Source organism: Anguilla anguilla, chromosome 8 (assembly GCF_013347855.1).
Source record: "Anguilla anguilla isolate fAngAng1 chromosome 8, fAngAng1.pri, whole genome shotgun sequence".
NCBI lineage: Eukaryota > Metazoa > Chordata > Actinopteri > Anguilliformes > Anguillidae > Anguilla > Anguilla anguilla.
The window spans coordinates 24,049,071-24,071,150 of NC_049208.1; the positions used below are offsets into that span (position 1 = coordinate 24,049,071).

Here is a 22,080-nt window from a genome sequence, read left to right on the forward strand (position 1 = left end):
GGAGTCGTGTTTTTTTTTTTTTTTTTTTAACAATTGAAAACAACCCCACCCACACCACACAGCCTTGAATTTGGGGGTATTATTATCCCAAAAACAAATAAATGTAATTGATCCATATATAAATGCAGCTGATCCACGAATAAATGTAGCTGATGCACAGATAAATGCAGCAGATTCACAAATAAATTCAGCCAATCTGCAAATAAATGCAGCTGGTTCACGTTTGTGCATTGCCTGCCCTTATTTGTAGATTGATACAATCCTTGTAGCAGAATTTGCAAAAAAAAAAAAAAAAATTCCTAGTCCAGCCAATCTGATTTTAAGACATCCTTTTGCCACTTCCAACATCACTCTGACCAATCACAGCATGTACTTCAGAATTGCATTATGTAGCTCCAAGACATCCGCTCACATGAGAAGATTACTGTCTTTTCGATCAGCGAATGAAGCCTTCAAACCTTGAACCAAAGTGAAACCACATCATATATTTGTACTACCCCATTAGATTTGGAGAGGGGCTGATGAAAAAGCTGTAAGGTAAGGTCAACATGGCCTGTAAGGACTTGCCACACAGCTTCTTAAATTTAACTAGTTAGCTTGCTTACTGTTGGCCCTGCGCAAACACTCATTCTAAAACGAAGCTATAGACGGGGCTACTGTCATTACAATGCAGGTATCCGCCTAACTCCGTAATCCTGCTTTATGAAATACCCCCCCGGGAGTCATGTTCATCGTATTAGAGCACCACTAATACCTCCATCACTACCCACAACAATTGAGAGGAGGCATTCATGTTAGAATTCTTTTTATTTTAAGGAGGGTTTTTGAAAACTTGTTAGCACTACTTTACAATCCACCTGTGAGTCAAATGGTGTTTGAATTGTCACTGTGCGCCTCAGCAGGTAAATAGCCTACAGCCTTTTGCCCATCCTTGATCGAAATAGCAGTGTCACCACCCCGCCCTTCCCCCCACCCCATGCAAACACACATACACACACACACACACACACACACACATTTTCCCCACGGTGCATTGCTACAAATGTGTGCATAGTTAAATCATGTTTATGTAATCAGACTGTGAACCAGAGTACAATATAGTGCCCAAATGCTTGGCTATAACTAAAACTGCTGAAATGTTTCCCCTATGTTGAAATATTCCTGGATATCTGTAGTTCTGTGGGTTCTCACTCCAACCCTAACAAACATCTCATTCAACAGCTAGAGATATCATTAAACTGGAATTATTAGAATCAGGTGTGCCAAATTAGGGTTGAAATGAAAACCTAGCATGCTTCCCATTACTTTTCACTCCTGACCTCCTTTCCCCCACTACTACTACTACTACCAAAAATTGCTCTGTTTTCTTTATTCTGTAGTGATAGCATGTACTTCTGATACTGGACAAAACCAGATTTTGTTTTACAATCTTACTCCAGGATGTTTTCGACACCAGGAAAAACGTTTGGAGTCGATTTAACAAAGCAGCAAAATTTGATGTGTTTTACCAAAGGTGTGCCCAAGTGTCCACAAAACCTCTCCAAATGGCACCAAGCCTCTCCAAATTGGAACCATGTGAATTCATTTTTTTTCCCAGCCATCTTCTACTACCAGAAGCTAATTCTGTAAAGGGTGGTACCCTTTGGAACCACACAAATGTGAGGGGGCGGCGTGGTTGTGGTGCTGGCTGCAGGTGGAGAGATGGGGGAGTGGCTTAGCCGGCTGGCAGTCGCAGCTGTGGGCAGTTACAAGATTAGTTCTAACCTTTATCTCTGCTGCCGGGGAGACCGAGGAGTTCACAACGAATGCACATGGACAGCGACAGAAGCCAGAACAGCAACAACGACGACGTTACAGCACACTTCCTCTTTTTGGCTAAGCCCGGTATTTATGTCAGAAGGTGTCCTTTTGGAAAGCTTCTGTGCATAAAACCTATTCATAATTGTTGTCACACCAACAATCAAACCACTTGGTTTTCCCTTTCCTATTTGTTCCCAACTGTCAGGAAGGGGAGTGAGTGGGAACGAGCTGTAAGTAGCCCTGTAATTTGCATATGCAAATAGCGGCTGTGTGAAATGAGGCAGAGTCTCAGGCACTACCAAAGCCAGTGACAGGAATTTTTATATACAGGTGTCCATTCTTGAAGCACAATATTTAATAAATATACTGCTACTGCAACTGATAATAATAACAATAATTAGTCAACCAGAGGGGTGTACTACAAAGCAAAATTATGGGGTTAGTGACCTAACTTAAGTTTAACCTTGGGTTTTCCGTGTCACAATGCTGACTTACATCAAATCGGGGTATAACGCCATGGTAACTTATGCTGCACAACTACTTATGCTAACTTATGCTGTCTGGTCCGGAGCAGGTTATGTTCAGCCTATCAAATTTAAATGTGAAAAAGCACTAACTTCTGACCAATCAACCCCTTAGAAAAGGGCGTCTCCATTACTGCAGTATCCTGTAGAGATTGGTGTTTTTACAGAGCAGAATTTATTTAGAGACTAAATTAATCCCCTTGGTTTCTTCAAGGATTCACTATACAAAATATATAAACTCTCAGCAGAGAAAGTACAGTACATATGCAAGCTTCTTGAAACGTATGAAGTCATATCTACTTCCTTTAATTATGGGACAATGGCCTGAGTCCCATAATTCTGAGTTAATGAATAAACTAAACTGGTGTGATTGCTTCAGGCAGTACTTTAAAATATTCTGTATCAATTTTAAGGTTTATGAGCACTAGAATGAGCAGTTGTCACATTAGAAATAAACTGTACGACCATTAGTGAGAGTGTAGGTTTGTCTGTGAGTAGTGGTTTGGGATGTAAGGTATTAATGAATTTACACTATTAACAATACTTCTCCAAGCCATTGTCCCTGGCTTCGTTGGTGTCTGTTATATGTGCTTATGCATTTAATAGCAGTTCAGAGTATTTGGCCTTCTTGGAGAAGATGGGAGGGATGCTGGAAAAGACCCCACCTACTGTTTCTATTGTCCTGCAGGGAGACTTCAGTGCTCACGTTGGCAATGACTATGAAACTTGGAGGGGTGTGATTGGGAGGAACGGCCTCTTTGATCTGAACCCGAGCGGTGCTATGTTATTGGACTCCTGTGCTGGTTATGGTTTGTCCATAACAAACACCATGTTTGAACACAGAACACCTTCGGCCAAAGTTTGATAATCGACTTTGTAGTTACTTCATCAGCCCTGCAGCCATTTGTTTTGGACAACAGAGGAGCGGTGCTGTCAACTGATCATGATCTGGTGGTGAGTTGGATCAATTGGCGGGGGAAGCTGCCCGACAGATCAAGTAGGCCCAAGCGTGTAGCAAGGGTCTGCTGGGAACACCTAACAGAAGGGTCTGTTCATAATGATTTTACCTCCCTCCTCTCAGAGAGTTTCTCCCATATCCTGGAAAAGGTTGGGGACATTTGAGACTGAATGGACCTTGTGCAAAACTTCTGTTGTGGAAGCAGCTGCTCAGTTTTGTGGTTAAAATCTGGTTGGTACAAGTCCCAGCAGCAACCCAATAACCAATTGGTCAAGCTTTAGTGAGGCCTTTCTGGTCCTGGTTGGCACAGAGAACCTCTGAATCAGCAGGCAAGTACAAGCAAAAGAAGGTCACAACTGGTGCAGTTGCAGAAGCAAAAGCTAGTGCATGTCATTATAAATGTCATTATCAATGTATTCATTTAATTTTGACCGATTTAGTCTGCCATAGTCACTAGTTTTTGTATATACAAATGTAACTTCTATTTTGATATTTTCAGCTCTCGCGCTCACCGGAAGTCACTTTCTTATTCTGGCATCGTCACACTTCTCTCGGAAGCGTGCTCAAATTCTGTATAGAAGGGAAGGTTAGCCGTGCATATCCCGGGAAAACTTGATACCTGCCATTTTATCAAAGTAATAATGGCTGCTTCAAATAGTTCCTTGAAGATTAACAAAAAATTGCTGGATCCAAACTTTGAAAGTTATCGGCTGTCTTTGGATCCTTTGCCAACGTATAACGTAGAGTTAGATGCTGGTGAGTAAAGCAGCAATTCGGATGTTTTCTAGATTCCTTGTCATACTCCTTAAGGCTGCATCGCTGCATCACCCAGCAATCTGGTGAAAATGTGTTGCCGTTTTGATGATGGTTTTAATTGTACCAGTAGATAACATGCACAGGCTTTGATGCAGTCAGGAATAGGAACCTAGCTCGTCCAAAAATGTCAACAATGTTTCCCTAAAAGCCATGGGCTGTCATAATACAGGCAGCCTAGTCGTACGAATTGTTTAAGTAGGTGTTCAGAAACAAAAAGTTGGTGCTCGTGTGTGACCACTGCCATGTGGAGTCAGTTGTATGCCAAAGCAGTGTTTCCCATACATTGACTTTACTTGAGCGGCCCGCCCAAGTAGATATGTCCCCACCCAAAAAAGATTTTTTAAATTTAGTTGTTTATCTCTGTAAGCAACGCCCACCAATCGCTGACAGTTTCTAGTTTATCGCAATGCAAATGCAGGTCAAAGTGAAAACGCTGATGTGCAACGTTGCCTAAATGTATAATTATTTTGGCTTTTAATTATCCGGTTTTAATTTCCCATTAAACTTGTAGTTAAATTGCTTCAACTAAATGACAACTGTGCAACATCCATCCCTGCATGCTTATCGTTTTTTTTTTTCTCCTGTAGGAGTCTCACACAGTTAACATACATATTTATTGTGAAAAACATCAGAGAAATCTAAAAATCATTTTGTATTTTCTGAATTCTGCAGTGATTACATGTACTTATGATACAGGACGAAACCAGATTTGTTTTTCCAATCATAGCCCATGATGTATACAGCATCAGGAAAAGAGTTTGGAGTCCACTGAACAAAGCAGCAAAAATGTTCCTTTGTTTTACCAAGGGGGGCCCAAGTGCCCCCAAAACCTCTCCAAATGGCACCAAACCTCTTCAAATTGAAACATTGTGAACGTCCATTTTCCACTTCCAGACGCTAAGTCTATTCAGGGTGGTACCCTCTGGAATCACACCAACCATATTCCCTCTTATGAACAAAATCACTTCCTTCTATCAAAATCATAGTGTCAGGCAAAAGCCGTGGTGGGGTTAGTACTTGATCATCTATTGTATGCTTTATCATATGTTAAATGCAGGAGCAAGGAAGAACAAGAGAACAAAAATGTTAGCCCAGGAACCAACTATGAGTTGCCAAAGTTTTCATAGATTGTTTCAAAAATCTTAGATTTCACAAGCTGTAGAACCAGAAAAAATACAGTCATTTGGTCCTTAGCATCAGTGACATCTTCATTTTCCCGTCTTTTCTTCAGCTGTGGCAGAAGTGAAACTGAAGGACAATCAGTACACATTGGATCATATGCGTGCATTTGGAATGTACAATTACCTGCAAATTGATCCCTGGTATGATGATAGCGTGTACTTCATGGACTGCATGGGCAGGGTGCTCAATCTCAGTGTAACATTGGTAAGTAGGCCAGTCAAGGTGTTTCTCACATAAAACATTAGGGATGTGTATTGTTTTTTTCGTCGATACTGATGCAAAAAATAATACTTCAAAAGCTATGCTGGAGCCTGAACGGTGCCTGAACAGATACCTTCTTTAAAATAAAGAGGGGAAACAATGACATTAAAGAATGTCCTTTTTTACTGCAAAGGCAAAAAAATGCAATTTAATTTGAACAATTTAATTGTTTAAATTCTGATTTATACTTTATACCATTTCGCTTTTGGCATTTTGACCAAGTTTAACATTCGCTAGCTCGCTAATGGTACCTGCTGTCAATTACGGAGTCAACAGAGCAAGTGTAACTTTAGCTAGTGAAGGCTTGTGGCACCAAAATGAGGCACCGAAAATTTGCATTGTGATTTGGTCCAGTCGGTACCGGTAGTATGCGAACCGGCACCATAGTGGTGCCTGGTTTCAGTACCCAACCATCCAAAGCATCCATCCACACTCTATGTGTCTCTAAAACACAATTCCTAGCTCCTTTTTGATATACCATCACAGTTTTTTTCAAAAGCAAAAATGACTGCATTGTAATAAGTTTCAATGGCGATAATCTTTTCTCTCTGCCACTAGAGGGGGATGCTTTCCTTGTCCCGAATGTGCCGCTTGAAAGACCTCCTGTCCTTCAGTAGCACTTACTCTAAAAGTACTGGGAGACACTTCCCAGCTAGAAATTCACATCAATGGGCAAAGAGGATTGAAACATATGGAATTAAATTTCTGTGGAAGTCATAGTGCACATCCACCTCAATCCCGTAGATCTGTGAACATTGTATCTTTACCATGCTGGGCTTCAAACAAGATTGCATATTAAATCTCTCTTTTGTGGAATCCATTATAATAGAATTAAAATTTTCTTTTTTGAATTTATTGGTCTTTCATTATGCAGTATATTTGTGCAAATTAATATTGAACTTGTTTTAATAATGGGATGTATTTGCTCAAATTTTGCTGTGCAGTATACAGTAAATGTCATACACAAAGTCATCAGCCAATCCAAGTCAAGTATTCATCCAAGCCATAGAGTGCATGTGTGTTTGAACACTTTATTTTACACTAAAAATAACTACTTTTTGCAGGAAAGTTTGTTTTAAAAATTACATATTTCCTTTCTTTTTTCTCCAAAACAATATCAAAGTCATGTAGAATAATGGCAATAACTCATTATATAGTAATGGCCATCTCAGAAAATAACAGGATTTATGTTGTTTTTTCATTTCATTAAATGTTTATTCATTTTCACTGGTAGTATTTCTGCCAGTCTTTTTTACAGTGTCGGTCTTATGGGTTATCCTTGTTAAATTTATTTTTTGGTGAATTATATGAATTGATCCTGAAAACAATTTAACTGATGGAACTGAAAGAGAGCAATTTGAATTCAATTTTGAAATCATCCCAATCCTGATATGTACCCTACAAGCAGTAGTTAATTATCTAAATGGCAAACCAGCAGTTAGCTCGCTAGAAAACAAATAATTTTTACCAAATCCAATACTGCATCTGCATTATTCAAATTTCTCCATGTTTAAAGTACTATACAATTATTTTGTATTTATGTATTTTTTATTTTAGGTGCATACAGTGCTTTGGTAATCTTATATTACCAAAGGACTGAATAAAAGGAACAAGAACAGGCTTTCACACTTGATGTCTTTTGTCCAGGACACAGCACTGGGGAAGCCTAGGGAGGTGTACTGTATGCTCTCAGACCAAAACCGGTCTGAGAATCGCCTGTGTGCTTCTCTCAGCCTCACCTCAGCTACCTGGGCTGCTCTCTCTGACGGAATGGGCAGGCTGTACCTGTTGCACACTGGAAAGAGGGGCGAGGGTGCCGTCAGCAGGTGGGAGGTAGGTAATACACACACATTCTCACACAGATACACATGTGCTTGTAGTCACTCAAAATTCTCCAAAATAAAAATGCAGACTCGCGTGTACCTTCTGCCCACACTTACTCCCACACAATCCTGTGCCCACACAAAACACAAAAATGCATGTATAGGCAAGTTTGTGTGCTTGTGTGGGAGGATGAGACTGTATTATTGCACGCACAGGTGCGTGCATGCCAGGAACACAAGACTGTCACACCGGCACTGAATAGTCGATGGCAGAAGAAATGGTAGCACGTCAGTACTCCGGTGCCAGTCAAAGTGAAGTTTTATTTACAGTGCTACCACATAAATGACTAAATGCAACAACAAGAAAAACATTTAAAAAATACCACCAGCCAAACAAACAGGAACATTAACCAAAACACCATCCTCAGAGCAGGGGGGCATTTCATGATGCTGGCTAAGAAAATCCGGGTTTGAATTAGCCGTGTTAGATCCATAGCCTGGATCAATTCCGATTCAGAGCTACATGAAGCTAATTCAGGCCTGATGAAAGCCAGGTTTTGGAAATGAAGTTACGTGCATGTTCATGGACTATTTAAACAGCCTGTTTAAAGTGTATGTGGACTGAAACATTCGATCAGAGAAAAATTAAAAACAGTCAAAAAATTCTATTGTAAATATTTTAATGAAATGACAACATAAAAAGGAATTACTTGGAGGCGGGGGCGAGAATGTCTGTAACGTGTTGCATCTAAGCCAGTGGTCCATCCGAGTTGGTGATGATGTCACTAACACCTGCTGCAAATAAGTCAAGCTTGAACCACGTTTGCCTGCTCCTGACCAGGCTAGCCCCAACGCATATGTTGGCTAAGTGACAACTGGCATCTAGTCGAGCTTGCTTCATGAAAGAGTTGTCTGAGAACCTAACCAGACTTATAGAAATAAGTCAGATTTGCTGCTTAATCACAGTTTGTGAAATGGCCTCAGGGCCCAAATGTCCCAAACGACCGACCTACACCCAGAACCTTATGTACTGTTGGCCTCACCCTTTACCTGGACTGATACATGCCTACAGGCAGGGCAGTGAATCAGAACTGGTTTTAAATAAGATTATTAATACAGAAATAAAGTACTCAAAATAGCAAACTGAAGAAAAAATTAAACCAAAAATGTTGCACACCATTGCTGTCGCACAGCTTGCCTTGTGGGACACCAGTTCTCACTCACATGAGAAGACTGGGACTATTGAAAAGGCCTGTTTGCTCTTTTTCACAGGCGCATGCACTCACTGACACACCATACGCACTTAATAGAATAGGGAACACACACACCTAAATGTACACAATTGCTTGCACACACATATCTGCTCATAAACTCACAAAGGGACTTCATGGTAGACCATTGTGATGCCTGAAATCATTGGGGCCATCCTGAGTTTGAAAGCCTGTTGATTTGTGATGGTTCCCTTTCCCCAGCTTATGTTCTGTGAGGATATGGGAGAGCCCTTCATCATCGTCCACAGCCTCTCCCACCTCCACGATGCAGCCCATTCAGTGGAACTGGCCCTGCTGCGTATCCAGAGGGAACAATCAGCTGACAGCGGAAGTGGCTTCTTTGTTTCTCTGGAATGGCTCACAATCAGTAACTCAAAAGATCATGGTAAGTGCCTCTGTAGTCTACTTTAGTGAACAATGCATGGAGTGGAGCAGTCGCCTCCATCCCTGTGTGATGCTATGTGCAATTATGTACTGCCCTGTTGGGCTACCTGTACTCACGACAGATCACTGTGTGAATGATACTGTTTTTGAATGTTTAATTCAAACTTAACACTGCAAATGAAATGTTTGTGAATAAAATAATTTGTTAGTGGACAAATACTGTAGTTATTGGACAAATAATCTAGAAATAACTTTTAATAATACATATCTTTGAAAGAGTGTTTAGTGTGTAGAATGTGTAGTTGGACAGGTGAGCCATAACAATTGTTTGTTTAGCAATAATAGCAGCAAATTTGGTCCCTGGGGGGAATGGCTGCTATTTAGCATTCTCACTTGTGTTCCTGGATACCAGGATGGGCCACCGGGGTTTTTTTAATTTTTTTATTTTTTTTTTATATAAAGCTTTTAATACTTTTAAGGGTGCTTTAACTGGTTGAACACAGGGGAGCTGATTTTCCTCTGGTCTCTACCCAGTGATAAAGCTGACATGGTTGAAATTTTAAGGAAATTTCCCTTTGGAACAGCCAATGGGGTCAGTGAGACAGACAAGCTAATTCACCATGGCATAGTGGACATGGTCCAGAGCATGGAACCATGGAGCAAGGTCTGTGAAGTCTCCCAAAGTTCTGAAAACTGCCTTCTAAATGTGAAGACCACCACCACATATCTTTGTAGGCCAGACAACCTGTTCATTGTGAAATTGAGGACTTGCACTGTTTCCCATCTGCACTGAGAGGTTAAGTACACAGAGTCATAGGAGATGCAAACACCCAAAGGGTGCCTACCATTTCCCTCTTGTTTGCATGGGCATGCAACATCATTCCCATGTGAATGGGAGCTGGTGTCTCCTGGGCACTGATATGCCAGTTTTTCGGTTTATGTATATATGGCCATGTGTCAAATATGTATGTCTATATGTGTATATACTATATATGTTTGGACAGAAAAAAAGTATTTTTTCATCCCATAATATTAGTCAGATGTAGGCTGTTTTAAATGTCGAATGCTGTATATATTAGTGATGATCCTTTCTCTTCCTCCGAAGCTACTTTTTTGAATGGATAGTTGACTTCTCTGCATCCAAGGCTGTGGTTTTAACCGTCACTCATTTGATGTGAAATCAAGTCTGTCAGTTAAATGGAAATACGTTAATGCAAATCAATGACCATGAAAACCACACCTGGATACCAAAAACTGTCAGTTTAATCATTTGAATACTGCTTGGCTCCCTTCGTAATGCGTCCAAACTGTTTTCTGTGGACATTGGCATTTAGCCCATTTGCTATTCAGCTGGCTAGTCAGTGTAGCCTATCAGATACCATAATGGCGCAAGTGTAATAGGTCTGTGTCTTGTCACTCATCTGTATTATTTTTATATGACCATGACCTATTTTGGTTTTTATAAATGTTTTTTTTTTTTAAATATATATCAAAACTCATAGTATGGCAGTAGCAAGATATGGCAGACGCCAGTATGGGTTAATTTATGTTATATATTAATGAATGACCAGAAATTGGCTTTTAAATGGTAACCTTTCTCCTGAGGGAGCATGAACCCAGACCCCCCTAACTTTAACAAGTACTTGGATTTGTCACCTTTTTGACACTGATCTGTTTGCATCCCTGATTAACAAATGCCCACAAACATCGATTAGCAGTTATTTTAAGGAAGAGTGGGCCAGAATTCCTCTGAGTTTTGCAAGAGACAGAAATATAGAAAATTGTTTTTGCTGATGAATGGGGTTCTAAAAATCATGGCATGCACTTTTTCTGCATGTGGGCTTATTTTTGGTTGAATAAATAGTGACAAATTCATGTATTTTGTGTCATTTGTCAAATGAGGTTCGATTAAATCTATTGTCAGTGCTTGGTAAGGACTAGATGAGCATTAGTTCTGAGTTTACACATTAATATGTCAAACCGAGGCATTGAAGGAGGGTGTATTTCCTTTTTCAAATCACTGTAAATCACAGTGCCTGCAGCACTGTTTGTCATTCAATTAGTAAATGTGTTGCTGACTACACTGTGAACATGTACTGTTTTGAGGCTTCCCTATATCATGTTTTAGGTGAGGGGAAAAAATATGAAGTGAGCAGGAGGAGGTTGTTGCAGGGGAAGTGTGTTCCTCATTATGCTGCTGTGGAGCCTCAGGGGCTTGGGCTGATGGTGCTGTCAGAAAAGCCCTTCAGATTGACACAGGTTGATGGGGAACCGGTGGGGCAGTCTGCACCAGAGGCCATGGAGCTGGAGCAAAAAACAGGTAAAACTACATTTGCTCTCTGTCATTCAAAGTGATGAGATGATTTATCACTGGATCAAATGTCACGACCCAGTAAATTCCTGATATGGACCAGGGCTCTCGATTATGCAAAATGACAAAGAAGCTTAATCACTGCATTAACTGCCAAAAAGTCAGTGACACAGATTTACACAATACACATGAAAACATTCAAGCCAGTTTTTTGTAGGTCAAGTGTTAAGAAAACAGGACATGGAACATGGTGCTACTTGGAATTTTTTTTTTTAGAAAATTCTTAACTCCTTAAGTTTTGTATGTTGAAATTTTCAATCAGTCTAGTCACATGATACACCATATGAAAGTGTTAAAACTCACGGTTCTATATCTAGAAACTATTTTATAATGCCAATGTTTTAGCGACAACGGTTCCTTATTTTGTAACGTGGGGTGGCAAAACAAGCTTGGGGGGGTCCTCACATTCTTTGCATTTTGGAAATCCACAGACGACACGCATCATAATAAAATCGGTATGATTGACTCAGCAAGAATCCAGTAAACGAAATCTATAGTCATTTTAGTCCCAAAAACGTGCTAACTTCCATTGTAACCTCCATTGTTTACTTAGGAATTCTCTGGAGGAAATATCATTGTTGTCCATTTCACCATGCTGAACATACGGTGTATAAAAGAATGCTGTTATCTCCAGTATGTATAGATTCTGAATGGTCATTTTGGTGGCATTGTCATCAAATTTGAACCAGGATTTGTTCTGCATTGTGGTTGTGTCTGTATTGTGTTAGCCCACCAGGCAGAGCCTCAAGCATCTGTATCCACACAAAAAAAAAATCTTTTAGTTGAGAAAAAAAAAACTTCCACTTGCACTGTGTTTGAACTTCTGTTACTTTGTTTCAGTAATATTTAGAGTAATTCTATCGGAAAACAAACTCCCGAGGGTCTCCTTTCAGAAGAGACCAGGATTATGCCTGTATTCAAAACAGTTCAAGAATAGTAACCATTTTTATTTTGGGTATGCCATTTTCAGGCTTGTGTTAAATGGGGCGATACAGAAGGGGTTAAATGATGTTATGCTTCAACTGAAAACGGTGATATATGCCATTAAGACCTCTTAATGTAATTTCAGATCCCATCTATGTTTGGCAACAAACAGCTGAAGACATAACAGTGACAGTTCATCTGCCAAATGAGGCCACTAAGGAAGACATCCAGTTCAAGTTATCCATGGATAGCCTGTCTGTGGGGGTTCAGGGTTACACCCCTCTAATAGACGGCCACCTGCATGCTCCAGTGGATCCCACAGCCAGCACATGGAATATGAAAGATGACAAAATGTAAGTACTACAGCCACTGCTGCACTACTGAAAAAGCATAGTAAACAGTTCACCTGTTTAAATATTTACCTCCGTTCCTTTTTAAAGCTATGCAAATTTGAGGTTGGAGAAGCTTTGGAGAACAGGAAGGCATTCTTGTTCAGGGATCATGCCCAGGTTGTTTCCAAAGTAACAATTAGGGATGTGCATGTCTGGATCAGTGCTCTTGCCTGTTTGCTTGTGTCTTACACACACTTCCTGCTTGTGGTGGAGAGAGAGAGAGAGAGAGAGAGAGAGAGAGAGAGAGATGCAGGGGGGCGGAGCCACAGCATTATCACACATTCTGTCACATTGCACTGCTCGGCTTCCTCTTTCTTACATTTCTGAGTGTGTGTGTGTGTGTGTGTGTGTGGAAGGCGCCTGGTGGAGTTTGGAGCATTTCTCTTGCAGGATTGTATTGTACATTCAAGTGTGTATTTTATATTAGTTCAGGGTTTATAAAGCCCATATCATAAGTAAGGTAAGACTGTTTCGGACATGCAGTTTACTGATAATTGGACTATTTGTTTTCAAAATTCTGAACATACTTTTCAGCAGTTTGCTATTCAGCATGGCATGCTCATAGATGAACTAACCTACTAGTGATTGTTTAAACTTGTAATGTTGAAAGGTAAACGCTCCAGCTTAATTTGATTAAGCAGCCATTTTTTTGTCAAAGGAACTTCTTCACGATTTCGTTAGAAGCTAGTACAAAGATTCAACCTTTCTTAATAATGCAGCATTGCTTTGAGCAATAATTAAATATTGACAATAATAATTTTATTATTACTGGTAGTAGTAGTATTATTGAACAAAATGTTATTTTTATTTCACTTATTTCTTATTAAAATGTAGTATTAAAAGCAAGATACACCAAATAATGGCAAAACTTATTTTATCATGTCTTTTGAACATTCACTGCAGCCATTTGCAAACCTTACGCAGGTTTTTTGTATCTATAGTTCTGATCATATTTGTAAACTAACATGAGGATATACTCTTCTGTGTGTTAAACATTAAACATCTTTTTCTCAGCCTGGAAGTCTTTCTGCAGAAGAAGAACATAGGGCCCATGTGGCCAGAGCTGGTGATCAGGGATAGGACAGAGGAAAGTGTGGTGAACCCAAGCCTGGATGATGTCAATGCAGAAGACTTGGTGAGCTCCTGGAACTTTCTCTTTCATGTGTTCAGCTGATTGAGACAATTCAAAAATTCAATTTCAAGTCAGCTGCTGCCCATTTCCATGCCATGAACTGTCAAATGAAAGGACAAGTTGGTGGTTATCATAGCCCTAATGTTATTTCTGGGGTGTTATATGTAGAGTGTTGCTACTACATTGATTGTTGCTACTGTCTTGTTCAAAGCATTGTTCTGCAGTCTAAAGCACTGCAGTCTAAAACCAATTAATACATCTTCTTTTATCCAAATGGGCCTGTTCACCTGGTGAATAGATGAAATTGTGTTCGTATCCCAAGAGATTTTTTTCTTTACTCTTTAAGGAAAAATGTAAATAGTTTTAAAATCCGAAAATACAAGATGCACTTACTGATTTTATTTTAGATTTGTTAAATTCAGCATATGTAAAGTAATTTGTGTGGTTGCTTCAGCTTTTGTTGCACATTAATTACTACATTACGGACCCAGTTCAGTTTTGCCTTAACCAGCCCACACTGCCCAGGGTAGACAGGATCTTTTTGCCCTTCTTTCCCATTCTTTGGAGGGACTTTGATTGTTCAAAACTGGTTCAACAATGAATATAAAGAGTGTAGCCTCCACAGCATTGACTGTAGCATGAGAGAATTATATTTTTTGCCAAAACAAAACCTGAGATGCCCGAAATACTTCACTCACCTGGCCCTGGTGCATTGTGTAGTGTACACCCACATGCAGTACCATACTATATAGTAAAAGAATATGTGCTGTTTTTTTATTTATTTACGAAAATTCATTTTTGGCTGGACCGCAACAGTAGGGCCAGCCCTATAAATGCGAATGTCTGTGACTGAGTGATGAAGTTACACCATTGGTCGGCCAAGTTATGAAGTTACACCATTGGTCGGCCAGATGAAGTGTGTTAGGTCCAGCCATATACTAGGTTTAGACCTGGTCTTGTTTCCTTTGGTGATCATAATTATGAGACTGGGTTGCAAGTCTGCTGTCTGTCGTGATGCTGTGCATTTCACATATAATCCAAATTACTGGAGGTTGTGCATTTGGAGCTATATATGGCTGTTTTACAAAACAAAAACATAAGTTAACGTAAAAAAACAGATAACATAACATAATTTTGATTCTGCTGATATAAATGCATTTTGCCAGCTTTGTTTGGATCTAAAATGCTGTTAAGGGTAATGTGTCTTCAACAAAATTAAAATAATATTCATTTATTTTATTTCCAGATTGACGACCCAGAGAAAGATAAACCTCCATGCAATGTGCAAGAATTGGAAGACTGTGATATCTTCCCTGAGGACAGCTCAAGTCTGATGCGGTTTGATGGAGAGACAATGAAACCTACCCATGTGGTGAGATCTTTTCTGTCCTTTATTATCAGGCCTTTTCATCTGAACCTCTGTAATATTGATGAATTACTTAAAGGCAATTAAGTGTGCCAAGCATTCTAATGTACTGATGACAGTACACCTTCTTTCAATTCTGTTGTCTTGCATATTAGGATATAACTAGCCCTCAACTAGTCATCAACAAGTCCTAACAGTAGATAATTCCAACCTTGCGTGGAAGGGGGGGGGGGGGGGGGGGGGGGGGCAGGGGTCAGGGATTTGGGATGTGGGATGTGGGGAGTGTTCCCTTTTCTACTATAGTTCCAACTGAAGAGTGCCAGCTGGCCATTGTTAACTTAAAATAACACAAACACACAATGTTCTGTAGAAGTCAAACCAGCTTTTGAGACAACCAGCCGTATTGCACAAAAGAGGTTTTTTTTTTTTTTTTTTTTTTTTTTGGAAAGCTAAAATACTGAGCAATTGGTGCACTTCGTATTTGCGAGGTACCAAGCCTTTATGTCTTGTCACCTTACTTCCTATCACCACCTCGCTTCGGACCTCATCTCTGGATTTCTGATCTAAAGCTTCCAATTTGTTAGCCAACTTTAGCTCACTAGCTAGTGGTGTTAGGCAGCTATCGAGTGCGAGTAGATCCCCCACAGAGTATGGCAAACTAGCAAGCAAATTAGCTAGGTTCTACAGTTTGCAGCATGCATACATAACAGGAGGCAAAAAGTTGTCACAATCATCCAAAAACTATAATTTCAGCAAACCTAGTTGCTAGGTAACTTACTGTAATAATCTCAGGACACAGTCACACTCGCAGAATACAGCAGAGTGCCAGGAAACCCAACAAATAATAAGCCTTCTGAGTGCTCGCAGAGAGAGAGGCTTGCATTCCCACTGGCTGCGTATCTACAACAAACGCAACGTCAGCGTTTGAAATTAATAGAACTTCAGAGCCTTCTTCAAAAGTTGCCCAACTGAGCCAATTTGAAACAGAACTGCATCCGCACTTAATATTTACTACCTGGACATCATCACACCCCATTTCCAGCCCTGCCTGTAGGTGACTCAAAGACTGCGCAGACTAGCGAGTGCAGTGTTTGCACGTGTCGCTCACCAAAATACAAACTAACCTGCTTAAGGTAGCATGAAGATAGATTATTATACCTAAAATCTACCTTTGAATTGTCAAATGTTTGTCCTTCACATACTGCATGTATTTTTTATTCAGTGATGGCCTACTCGGAGCGTAATCAATAGTTATTCCGCGTTAACAGAAGAGCAACACTTTCCTGCATTACACAGTATGTTGCTTTCTGGCTGAGTGACTATACTAAATGATCTGGCAGATTCCGGCCCTCTGTTTGGTACAGTGAAGAGGGGTTGGCACTTGGACCAATAGGAGAGCAGAATCATTTTTTCAAAGGCAGATTGTCAGTAAAACTGATAAATAGCTGGGTTTCCGCCAGTGCATTTCAAGCTCGGCGGCCCGCCGGGCCTAAGCATCGGAGATTAAAAAAAAAAAAAAAATGTATGTATTTTTAAGATGCTTTTAAACTACAGTTACAGTGGGGCGGCTCGGTTGGAAAGCTCACCAGCGACATCTGTTGGTTAAAACGTGAAACAGCAGGTCTTACCCTCATTGTGCATAGAGTGACGTTCAACACTTGATGCTTCCAACTATCACAAGCTAACGGTACCTAACAAGGGACCATTTCTTTAGTAGGCTAACTAACCTCGTTACAAACTGTGTTATCACTTCATCTCGTCGGTGAGTACATTCTTTTTATATTAACTTAAGCAGTGTGTAGGTAACGTTAAACTAGTAGCATGAATGTAACGTTCGATACATTGTAACATTACATGATTTATTAAGCGCCATCGAAATAACGACTTCACTTATTAAAAACGTTAGCTTGATGACATTGATGTGCACGACAATGTGGTCATTTAGCTAACTTAGCTAGCTAGCCAAACAGTCAGTAACACAGATACATAGGTATTTTGTTGTTGTTGAAATGTGCCCAGCATTCCAAGGGTGTACATTGTTGTAAGATTCAGTAGCCAATCAGTAGGCAGTGTTGTGCATATCCTGCTCTTACAGCTCGTTTCCAGCCCAAACCACTGCAAAGAGAGCAAACCTTTTTTTTTATCAGTGACATTTCCTTCTGACATCTACGACGGCAATCACAAACACGACATTTATTTTGCCTTTTTGTATAGCTATTTCCATGGATAAAATCGCATTTATTATTATTATTTATTGGTAAAAACATTGACTATATTTTTAAATATTTACTATTTACTATTACATATCCAGGGAGATAGCCAACTACTTGCACGTTACATGACATGTGTAGCCATTTAGTAATACGATCGCATTTCAGGCTAGAAAATAACCTGTTAATCCAGAGAAATTGCTGAGTTGTCTTAGAATCTTTATCGCAACAGAATGTTTTAAGGCTGGCAGCCCGGATCAAATTTGTTGTAACCGCTGCCGTCCAAAAGAGAGAGGCTGCCTGCGTGCGTGCCTCCCCCAAGGCGTTACGTCATTGTTTTGCAATGCGCAGCTGTCGTAAAAACATGCTGGCTTTGATAGGCGGAATCGATAAGCTCTGAGCCATACGATTCCAATGAATAGGACAACTTGGACCCGGTTCGTAATTGATATTATTTAATTTAATTTCTTTTGTTGTTGTTGAAAACACAGCATTCCAAGTCTGTACATTGTTGTCAGATTCTTTGTAAGACTATGCTATGCTGTAAATAGTTGTTGATTTTTTTAAAATGTGTGTTGAATAAATTACTTATTTATAACAACATTCACATTGCGTAGTTATATTTTCAAATCTCCAGTCAGCATTTAGCACTGACTTAATGTAGGGCCCTATGGAATCTGCGTTATAGCTTTTTTATATTCTCAATTCTGCGATTTCGTCCGTAATTCTGTTATCACAGATACTATAGGGCCCTACCTTAATGGTGCCATCAGTCTGTCGCTGGCCCGCGCCGGGCCCCCATCAAAAAAGACACTTGGCCGCCGGCCCCGTCAAAAGATACTTGCCACCACCATACTTGCCAGAAAGCTAAAAATGTGTTCCTCATGACTTTTGTGTAACTTCCGGTTTAAACCACCCCAACTTCCAGTGTCTATCTGAATGCAGATACAAATACTTTTATCAGTTTAAAAATATATTAAAAATAGTGGCATCTCTGCACACCCCAATGTACAGGTAGGCTACAAATAAACCCTAGCTCATTACATATTCAATTCAAGCAAAGAATGAACATGTGAGAATGTAAGTGTAGAAGCATGGTCTCTTAATAGAAGCTCTTAACATCGATATGAGTCTCAGGAATACTGAAGTGCGATACTGTATGTGCAAGATGGCCCATTTATAATCATTAGGTGTAAAGTTAACTGAACAAACCAACAGGAAGTATTGTAAGCAGAATACCGCTATGCAGATAACCCATCTTTAAAAAGCTTTACCTATAACATTATACAAAAAATATTAAGAGAATCATTTAAGAGGGTCAGATGAGCCATGGGGCATTCTGAAGAGATGAGTCTTCACAGATTGAGCTGGTACACCATTTTTTGTCCAAGATGTGGAGAGATTAAAAAAAGGTTCCTTGTTCTTGATTATACAAGTATACTGTAAGGTGATGAATATCTTCTTAACCCTTACAGACCTAAGGAGAATATTTGAAAGACTGTGTGGTAAGACTGCTAGCTTAGTTTTCCCTGAAAACAAGACCATTCTTGCGTGGATTAGCTTCTCACAAACAAAACAATTCCCAATTGAACAGCAAAATCAAGGATTTCTCTTTTTTTCTATTGCACATCCTCTACACAGCACAACTACTTTGCCAGAGGAATAAATGAGAACGTTGAAATAACAGAGCAGTTTCTTGTTACGGAATCAATGATGGGAAACTGCTGGATTGGACCTGTTTAACTGCATGTCTGCATGCTTCAGAAGATTCAATCTGATATTGAACAAATGCAACCACAGATTGATCTTCAAATCTTTCTGGGAAAAATGTGGGTCTTCTGAAAAGAATAAAAGACAAAGTAAAAGAGGATTCAGCGAACACGGATTTCTGCACTGTATCATACACCAAGAGGCCCTGTGTAAATCTATATTACAACTGGAATACGGAAAGTAGTTGTGAAAGTATTAGTAAATCAACTTTGTAAAAGCAAGGGGGCTAAATCTTTGTAAATTTGTTTAGTTACTGGACAGCAGTGCAGGCTGATGATTTGCTTTACCACTTAAATGTCCGCTGGTTAAGTTTGGGTAAAGTTTTCCAGCGGTTGTGATGGTTGAGTGGGGAAAATAGTGGCTTTTTGGAGAGTGTAGGCAAGACCGATGATTTCACAGAGCTGAAAAACCAAAGCTGGCTGCATGACTTTGCGTTTGAGGTACATATTCTGGGACCCACAATGATGTCAAACTACAGGGGAAGGGTATGTTTGCAATTAAATATTGCTGTGTGAATGCATTGTTTGGCTCCTGTTGTAGCCTACGCAACATGAATCTCATTTTGATTAGCTTGATTTATAAGCGGTCGGGTTATGGTGGGCCACAGTTTCTGAGTTTTTTTTATCCAGAAGAAACATTACCACTTATTTATTAAAGTTATATTTTTTTAAGGTAAGCAAGATAGGAGGTACAAAAATGTTAAAAACTATTCTTGCTTTTAACGTCTAGCTGTAACGTGTGTACCTGTTCCAAATGAAAACTGGAGAAAAAAAAAATATTTATTTGAAATTGCTTCCCTTTCAATGAAAAGGGGTGGTGTGTAATTCAGTCCACAAGTTAGGTATAGCTGTTTATTTCTCTTATAACTAGGTGAATTTGGGAAGTCACCAGTTTCTCTTTGCTGTTGACGTCAGTCCGTCTGAGATGCCCTGTTTCTGTGTACGCCATGATGTGGATGCCCTAGTGTGGCAGCCCCGCCCCACCCAGCCAGACAACATGTGGGAGCATATTGCCACCTTCAATGCCCTCGGTGAGTCAGTCCTGAATCCCACTGCGGAAAGATGCATTTTTCATTCTCTGTTTGACTTGAGCAGTGGCATAAAGTTAGAGAAATTGCATTCATGAACTAAATGTTTACAGAAGTGTTTTGCTAGTGTCGTTAATATTTCTTGTTGTATTGCAGCAGCACAGGTAATTATCATCTGTGAAACATGGTAGTGATGGTGGTATAGTTTGGGCATGAATAGCTGCCACAGGTACTGGCTCAGTTGTCTTCATTGATGATGTGACTGCAGCAGAAATAATTCTGGAGTATACAGAACCATCTTAATTGTTTAAGTTCTACCAAATGCCCCCAAACCCATTGGATGGTGCTTCATCCTACAGCAAGACAATGATCCCAAACCCAATCTGAATCCAATTGTACATTGGTTTCATAAGCTGAAGAGAACTTAAAGCAGTCCACCCTGAAACAACAGGGAGCTTAAAATGGCTGCAGTACAGGCCTAGCAGAGCATCACAACATGATACTCAGCACCAGGTGATGTATATGGGTCACAGACTTCAAGCAGTCATCGCATGTAAAGGTTATGCAACAAAGTACTAAACTTGACTACTTTCATTTACGTAGCATTGATATGTCCCAAACATCATGATTACGACTCACCTCTTGGAGCATGAAAATGTCACAAAATAGCTCAATTATAAGGAAACTGTATTAAATATAATAAAAAATGAACAAAGAAAAAATGAGTTTGTCCCAAACATTATGGAGCTCATTGTGAATTGTTGCTTCTCATAGCTTCTGGGTTCACTAGAGTATGGGTATAGTTAGTCAGTTTATCTGCACATGCAACCACATTTGAATTTTTATTTGTCAAAATTAGTCAAATCAGAAAAATGTTTAAATGAGGACTAAAAATACTAAATTTACATTTCTTTGAGAGTAAAAAAAAATTATTAAAAACTTTAATATTTTCTACTTTTGGGGCTGGAACAAAAAAATAGAACTGATGAGCATCAGATAAGTTGGTCCTGATACGGTAGACTTACAGGCTTTTCATTCCTAAAATTAACTTATGAAGACTAATTAAAGCTTTTTTTCTGTAACATTTCAGGATATGTCCAGGCATCAAAACGTGATAAGAAGTTTGCCACCTGTGCTCCTAACTTTTCCTACGCTGCACTGGGAGAGTGTCTGCGGAGGGTATTTATTTATCGGCAGCCATCTCCTGTGGACACTGTGCTGTTCAACAGGAAGCAAGGCAAGAAAGTGGGACAGGTTGCCAAGCAACAGGTTGCAAGTCTGGACTCCAACGATACAGTCCTGGGCTTCAGAGCCACCAATGAACGACTCTTTGTCTTGACCTCAAGAAACCTTTTTGTTTTGAGAGTAAATAATTAGTTTTCATCTCCCATTCCACAGAGAAATGTGTTTCACTTATGTCTAATGTTCTTTATTTCATGTTTTTATCCAAAGTATGATTCCCATATAATATGGCCTTCTGGGCGTCCTGTGATTGTAATAACTGCATACACTTCTGCTTTATTATTCAAATTGTAAAGAGGAATGTAATAAAAAATTCTCAGATTTCAGTTCCAGTTTCTGCATGCATTTTTGCCATTGCTTCGGAAAACCATTTATTGTGGTTTTTGTCGACCCATCTCATAGCTACAAGGTCTTTCAGTTTAGAAAAGCACAGTGTGCATTCCGCCAGCTGCTGTTTCTTCTCACTCCTTAGTCTACTAAATATGCAGTCATTGCATCATAGGAGTATATGTCATATAAAGTTGGCACAGCAAGACACCAATTGACCCAAGCAGGCACAACTCCCTAGGCCTCTGAAGGAAACTGTTTTGTAAATGAGAATTTTGCTCATTCCATATGTTTGTGGAA

The 22,080-nt window shown here is 39.7% G+C and overlaps 1 protein-coding gene across 2 annotated transcripts; it reads left to right on the forward strand.

The window, feature by feature from the left end:
- The first annotated feature begins 3,830 nt into the window (after positions 1 to 3,830).
- Positions 3,831 to 21,779, forward strand: nudcd1 (NudC domain containing 1). Of its 2 annotated transcripts, none has more exons than XM_035431294.1 (10): positions 3,831 to 4,038; positions 5,330 to 5,484; positions 7,189 to 7,374; positions 8,837 to 9,020; positions 11,148 to 11,339; positions 12,472 to 12,667; positions 13,721 to 13,841; positions 15,085 to 15,210; positions 20,055 to 20,214; positions 21,302 to 21,779. In XM_035431294.1, the coding sequence occupies exons 1-10, from the start codon at positions 3,924 to 3,926 to the stop codon at positions 21,586 to 21,588; spliced, it is 1,722 nt and encodes a 573-aa protein (XP_035287185.1). In that variant the 5' UTR covers positions 3,831 to 3,923; the 3' UTR covers positions 21,589 to 21,779. The 2 variants fall into 2 exon arrangements, with proteins under 2 accessions (XP_035287185.1, XP_035287184.1); XM_035431293.1 differs by having other exon boundaries at positions 3,832 to 4,038; positions 12,460 to 12,667.
- Positions 21,780 to 22,080: the final 301 nt, after the last annotated feature.

Excerpts from the sequence above, each read along its gene's own strand:
- nudcd1 (XM_035431293.1), top strand. The coding sequence starts at position 3,924 with ATGGCTGCTTCAAATAGTTCCTTGAAGATTAACAAAAAATTGCTGGAT. Across the intron at positions 12,668-13,720 it reads AATATGAAAGATGACAAAAT|CCTGGAAGTCTTTCTGCAGA; the intron begins GTAAGTACTACA and ends TCTTTTTCTCAG. Across the intron at positions 20,215-21,301 it reads TGCCACCTTCAATGCCCTCG|GATATGTCCAGGCATCAAAA; the intron begins GTGAGTCAGTCC and ends GTAACATTTCAG.